We start from the raw sequence: 6829 nt of genomic DNA on the forward strand, positions 1-6829 counted from the left end.
CCTGTATTCGGTGAAGAAGCTATATCTGAAAGTCAGTGTCGCCGCTGGTTTCAGCGCTTCAGGAGCGGAGATGAAAGATTGGAAGATGAATCGCGCCCTGGTCGTCCAGAGCAGGTGGACAACGATGCCTTGAGAGCAGCAATTGAAGTGGATCCTTGCCAAACTACTCTCAGTCTCTCGGAGCAGTTCGACTGCGGTTTTTCCACAATTTCCAGACATTTGCATGCAATCGGAAAAACAAACAGATGTGGAAAATGGGTCCCTCATGAGCTTTCCGATTCGAACAAGGAAAACCGTGTTGAAGTTGCCAATATTCTGATGCGCCGCTCCAAAAATCGTGGTTTCTTCGATTCGATTTTGACATCGGATGAGGAATGGATTCAGTGGGACAATAATGGGAGAAAAAACAGTGGCTGAGTCCTGGTGAGACCCCGAAACCGACTCCAAAACCGGACATCCACGGAAAGAAAATGATGATATGTGTCTGGTGGAACACACGTGGTCTCGTGCATTTTGAACTTCTGAGACCTTGTCAAACGGTGAATGCGGACCTTTTCAAAGATCAGCTGGACCGTGTGGACCAAGCTCTCAAACGCCAAGGCGTGGACACTTCGACAACACTCTTGCTCCATGACAACGCTCGACCACACACTGCAAAAATCATTCAGCAGAAAACTCAGGAGCTGGGCTGGGAAGTGCTGCCTCATCTGCCATATAGTCCCGATTTGGCACCATCGGACTATCACCTATTCCGATCCATGCAACATCATCTGGCCGATAAAAAAATTTGAAACCGGTGAAGAAGTGCAAATTTGGGTGGCGGACTATTTCGAGTCACAGCCAGAGGAGTTCTTCAAGAAAGGCATCGCTGAATTGCGCACACGTTGGCAGAAAGTAGTGAACAATAATGGAGAATACCTTATTGATTAATGATCTCTTGTTTTGGTTTTACAATAAAAGGAAGTTGCTTCAAAAACGCGCATTACTTTTGCAAACCCCTGATAGGTAATAAAGGGTTACGGTAGTCCTGCTATTAAGAAAATTCATATATTTTTTGAATCTCTTTATAACCGGACCACATTCGTTTTTTGAAGATCTCAAATTTGTCAGTTACGTCATTAGAATCATAAAAAATGAGCAATCTAATTTTCCAAAAAAAAAACCAGAAAAAACTTCTGGCCCTCCAAGTCGGGGCTAACAAGATGAAAATCACCAAAAATGCAATTTTGCACACGAACATTTTTTGCCGTTTTTTGGAAATGAAGAGTTTCAATGCATTTGGCGTGACTTTTCATTTTGCACGGCCCCCTGGGAGTAAGAAAAAAGTGAAATGTGTGCGTGGATGGCTTTCTACACACTTCAAACTTATTCTCACTATGGAACACTTGTTTTATTTAGGGAGAGCGGAGGAAAGTGACAAAGTTCAAAGTGACAAGAACAAATGGTTCCGTTGGGGAAGGGTGACCATGAGATTTGTGTTGATTTTTTTTTGAATTTTTTTTCTGCCACAGTTTTTCTCATTTGGAAAAAAAATTAGAAAAATATTCAAAAATCAGAAATTCTTTTTAAAAATATCATCCCCCAGGAGTCAGTTTTTTAGATTCGAAAGCACTTTTTCAGAAAGACCCCAATTGTCCCGCTTGCTCTAATAATTCTTTAAGAAACCCAAAACCTACAGTAAGACAAGAACTAAGGCATCATGAAAAATGAGAAAAGTGAGCAAAGACAAAACTTTTTGAGAAGAGAGAGGGGTATATCTAGAAGAAGAATTGATTTGATTTTAAAATTAGAGAGTGTCAAAGTGGATTTTGTTGTGTTTATTCACACATGAGGATGATGCAAATAAAGTTGGTCTTTTGGGAATTTCAAAAAGAAAAAAGATTTTAGCAGTGATGAGAAGACTAATTTGATTACTGTACATCAGCAACAATCTCGTATAGCAGAAAACAAAAAAACCACTAAACTGTAATGGAAAGGTTCTAACTCAGTTCCTGTAAGAGATACAGAAAAGTGGCCGACTAAAAAAACGTTTTCATAACGTCAAAATCACGTATTTTTTTGAATTATTTTTAAATTTATTCCATAGGAATCAAGATAAAATGAAAAAAAAACCAAATATACATCGGCTTCACGTTTTACAGTTGATTATAGCTTTCTTCAAATAAAATGTATTTCCAAGACCTTCAAAAAACAGAAAAAGGAAGTTTGTTCGAATTAAGCATTAATTATATGTAGAAGAACTGTTTCTTCCCTAAGTTAATGAATACTAATTTGAGCATTTTTATCAGTTTCCGTTAGAAAAATTCAAAAAATAGGCTTTTTGTTTTGAAATATTGAACTAGAGCATGAGCTAGAAATTCAATTTTTTTGAAAGGCAACAGTTCAATTAATTGTTCATGATTGATGACATATTTGGACAATCTTTCATGGATTTGATTTTCATCAATTTTCAAAGAAAATAATTGAAAATGAAGATTTCGAAATCTTATTTAAAAAATGTCAAAACTATACGAAATCAAAATGCCAGTTTTGATTAAATTTTGTGGGCGTTTCAGAATTTCACATATCTGAAATAATCCATGTTTTATTATCCTCAATTATAATCGAATTTCTACTTTTTTGAAAAAAATTGAAGATTCACTAAACTCTATCCGAATTCTTCCAATACAAACAAACGGAAGTTCAAAAATCTTCAAAAAAACGCAACTTCCTGGGAAATCCCATATCATGTGAACAATCAAAAAAAAAGACAATAAATGAAAAAACATATCAAATTTCCAATCTGAATTTTCTTTGAAAATTTTTTGAACGAGAAACAAAAAAAATTTTGAAATGAGATTTCGGAGGGAAACTCGAGTTTCGTCCTGCACTTTTCAAAACCCATTAATTGAATAGAAGAGGCAAAATGATTAATGCATTGTTTTGGATGGGCGGCTGTTGGGCAAGAAAAATGAGAAGGACGTGCAGGATTTTGGAGAAAAGAGGAAAATTATTCAAGATGTTAATGATTAGAATTGCAGGTGAAAACAGTAATTTTATACTTTAGAAAAAAATGAATAAATGACAAGAAATAACTTTCTTGAAAAATATTCCTGCACATAATTCTGAGGGCACTAACATTTTGAGGTCATTATAGTAGAAAGTAGTTTAGGGGTGTAAAAACACAGTTTGGAAGTGCACAATGTCTGAAAAATGAAAAAATCGAATTTTGAATATTCTTTCCACAGCAACGGTTTAGATCCCATGTCTTGTTCCTGATGTTGATTGCATTCATTTTTTGGATTTTCTTCTAGGATTAACATTCACTTGAGCGGAAAAATTTGGCAAAGACTAAAAGAACAACGTCAGGCTGAAAGCTAAGTGCTCGAGATCGGTGAAAAAGTTCAAGAAATGCAAATAGAAAAACAAAGTATATGAAAAATACAGAGAACTAGGAAGAAAAACACAATCATTCATCCTCAATCGTCCTTTTTTTGTTTAAACCAGGCACTTCAGAATGTCTAGTTTTTTCCCTTTTTTCTAATTGTTTCTATTCATTTTTAACTGGATCAAACATTGAAAAAGGAAATGGATGGTGCATGTGCAAATGGAAAAGACGTCAGAATTTTAAAGAACACAGCAGTTGAAAGATGGAAGAGATATATCAAATAGATATCGGCGGGCTGATGAAAAGAAGGATAATTTTTTGGAGTATTTTTTGCTCATCTTTGGAATAGGTTGAGAGATTGGAAAAAAATATGTTTTATGCTCGTTGATAGAATCCATGATAATTTCGAAAAAAATTTGATTTTAGAGTTTGAAATGGGAGAACAATCGGAACAACGCTTTGGAAACGAAAAATAAAACTTTTTCCGGAATTTTTCGGACCGTCTTATGAAAATTCCGAGGAAAGAATTCAAATATTACGTATTTTCTTACAAAACGATGAGAAAATATTCAGAAAAATGGGCACCAGTAATTTCAAGAAAACAGTTCGTCCCTTTAAAACAAAGGTCAATCTCGGACCGCATTTTCGATGTTGGGGTTTTGGAACTATTTGGTGATAAGGACGCAGAATTACAGAAAATTAGAGTTAATGCATTGTGATTCTACACTGTTATATATTGAAAATGCTGCCTAACTCTGAAAAACAGACTTTACTTGTTAAAAATTATAGTGTTGCAAGTTTTACGGTTTTAACGGAATTTTTGGTTTATCAATGACCTTATTAATGATATTTGAAACTTAAATCGGATATTTCCTATGTCAAAATTTTATATGAACTACATTAACAATGTTTTTAAGCTTCAAAGTTTCCAGGATGAGAATTGATTGTGAAATAATTGTTTTTTTTAAAGAACTCACAAATTCATGCTCAAAGTTTTTATAAAATGCTTTGAAACAAGTTTTTCAATTGTTTTTGAAAATGTATTACAAAATACTACTCTGAAAAAATAAAATTCATTTTTCATAAATTGTTATCAATTGAAGTAATTCTAACTATTCAGTTTTTGATATTTCAATCTTTTTTTTCTATTTCTCATTTCGCCCATTTTTCATTACCTACTTCACAAGTTTTTAGGTGCTACATCATTGTCACGGTTTTCCATGTACACATTTTGCTTCAATTATTCATTAGGACTGGCTCAACTTCAGTTACCAGGCAACTTCCTAAACAATGTGAAAAATGAGAAAAAAAGAAATGATGGTCATTCCCTCAAAGCTTTTTTTCTAAAACTCACATACCAAAACACCAATGACCACTTACTCTTACTAAACTAAAATTTCGACAACAAAGAAAAAAGGAAAATGGTTCGAGTTGATCGAGGTAAGATCCCAAAGTTATTCAGTCAACCGAAAAGAAATGAGAACATCTCAGAAAACGTTTTTTTTTCTCTTGAATATAAATTTTTTGGGTGACTAAAAATTTGGGGAATAATGGAGAAGATTATTATCTTCCAGACAAGTTCAGTAACTTATTTTCCGGAAAACTTGTTTTTACCTTATTATGATGACTAGATTTAGATCTGAAACGATGTTATTTCTACCGGCTGAAAATAGAAGGCGATGTTCGAAAACCCATGGATGAGCGGTCGGCATCGCCAGAGTTTCCAAAATCTGGAGTTCCACTCCAGGATATTATTCGTAAGTCTATCTTTTCAATGACAAGCTTGATACAGTACCGGCCAATAAAATATTGTTTAAAAAACGTGTTTTTCAGTTGATTTTTGGCATTTTCAGGAGTCTGGAGAGCTGTTAAACCTCCGATTACATTTGAAAACTTTGAGAAGTGCAAAACAGACTTAGATTGAAACTTTGCATTCTCAGAATTTTTTGAAAAATCTTAGTTTTTCTGTTATCTGCCGATTTCTGAATGACAACCATTTTGACCTGTTTTTGTAATAAGAACGTGGAGAAATCGGCAAATGTCCGGAACCTTGTAATTTTCAAATATATTCTGTGTAAATTATCAATTTATATCTGTTTTACAATCTCGAATAAGTCTTCAAAGTGAGCTGGACAACCGAGCTCTAGGCTCCTGAAAATGGCCGAAATGACTGAAAATAAACCGATGAAAATGCATTTGTATGTCTTTTTGACCTGTACTGTATATATTTCCAGCTTACAACCCACATTTCCGCGAGAGAACTGCCAGACCACCAACAAGATCATCGAGTACGAGGAGAATCAGGTTTGAAATTATATTTGACTCATGTTTTTTCGCTAAATGCAATTTTTTCCAGTTGGAGTCGAGAAGCAGATCGTGTCCGTGAAATCTCTCCTAGAAGTGAGCCAACCAAATTTATCTTTCCGGCCCCGCCAAGAAAGTCGAGCAGCTTCTCGGAAAGCTATGTAGATCCTGAAAATAGTTAGCAAAATTGAACTTAAAAAAAAAGAAAATTACGAATAAATTTTTTCCAGAGTACCCTCTTCCAGAGAAGAAGAAAAAGAAGAAAAAGAAGACTGCCAAGCCTATCAAAAAACCTACGCCGGAGCCTATTTTTGAACCTGTATTTTTTAAAATCAATTTTCAATACACCGAGAAGTTTTCAGGTTCACGTACCCACGAAAACATATGTACCACCATTGGTTGCAAAGAAAAAGAATCCAGTCAAAACTATAAAGTCAAAGAACAAGGATCAGTTGATTAGACAACAAAGGGTAACGTCTGAACTGATAATTACTTTTAACCTTTTCTGAAATTGTTATTTAGGACCAGCGATATAGAGCTCAACAGTTGGAGCAAGCCAAGCGTAGTCAAATACCAGTCTCGAATTTGAGAAAAGTCAAATCGGAGACAAATTTAAAATCGATTCCAAAGGAGGCACTAATGAAAAAATCAGTAAGTATAAATTAGGTTTCACATGTGGTTTTGAAAATTCCTATAACTAAATTTTTTTAGAAATAGATCTCTAGTATCGGGCCTAAAATAAGGCATCCCAGGCTAATCCTGAGAACGTTTTTCCTTTTTCTCATTTCTTTTTTAAACCCAAATATCTCATTTTCTGTGAATGGTATCAAAAAGTGGTCAACTGCTGAAATGTTTGCAATTTTATTATTAACAATTTATAAATTTAGTACTTTCTGATACCGTAAAACCTCTAATAGAACGACACCCGGCACGTCCACTTTGGATCCAACCCCACACCTTACTTTAGTTCTTAGGATCTTGTGAACCACAACTTAATGGTGATTCGAGGGATGGTGTCTGCGCCTAACACTTTGCACTTTGTTCGCCAATGTCTTTTGCTCTAGAGGTCCTGGAGAAACGTGAACGAAAACACACTTTTGAGTAAGTGGCGGTTATCGAGGGAATCCTCGGCCGTTGTACAGTCTATGCGGAATTTTT

General features: G+C 35.0%; 1 protein-coding gene across 1 annotated transcript in view; it reads left to right on the forward strand.

Annotated features, from left to right (window-relative positions):
- Positions 1-5060: 5060 nt before the first annotated feature.
- Positions 5061-6829, forward strand: part of Cbr-ttll-11 — a gene marked incomplete at both ends in the record, with an annotated part of 13186 nt that continues 11417 nt past the window's right edge. The window contains 5 exons of the mRNA XM_045240792.1: positions 5061-5124; positions 5602-5655; positions 5724-5767; positions 6034-6141; positions 6194-6322. Of these exons, the coding sequence (XP_045094327.1) occupies positions 5061-5124; positions 5602-5655; positions 5724-5767; positions 6034-6141; positions 6194-6322 (399 nt within the window). The remainder of the gene's footprint in view (positions 5125-5601; positions 5656-5723; positions 5768-6033; positions 6142-6193; positions 6323-6829) is intronic.

The sequence above is a fragment of the Caenorhabditis briggsae genome (assembly GCF_000004555.2).
Source record: "Caenorhabditis briggsae complete genome, chrX, whole genome shotgun sequence".
In the NCBI taxonomy this organism is placed as follows: domain Eukaryota; kingdom Metazoa; phylum Nematoda; class Chromadorea; order Rhabditida; family Rhabditidae; genus Caenorhabditis; species Caenorhabditis briggsae.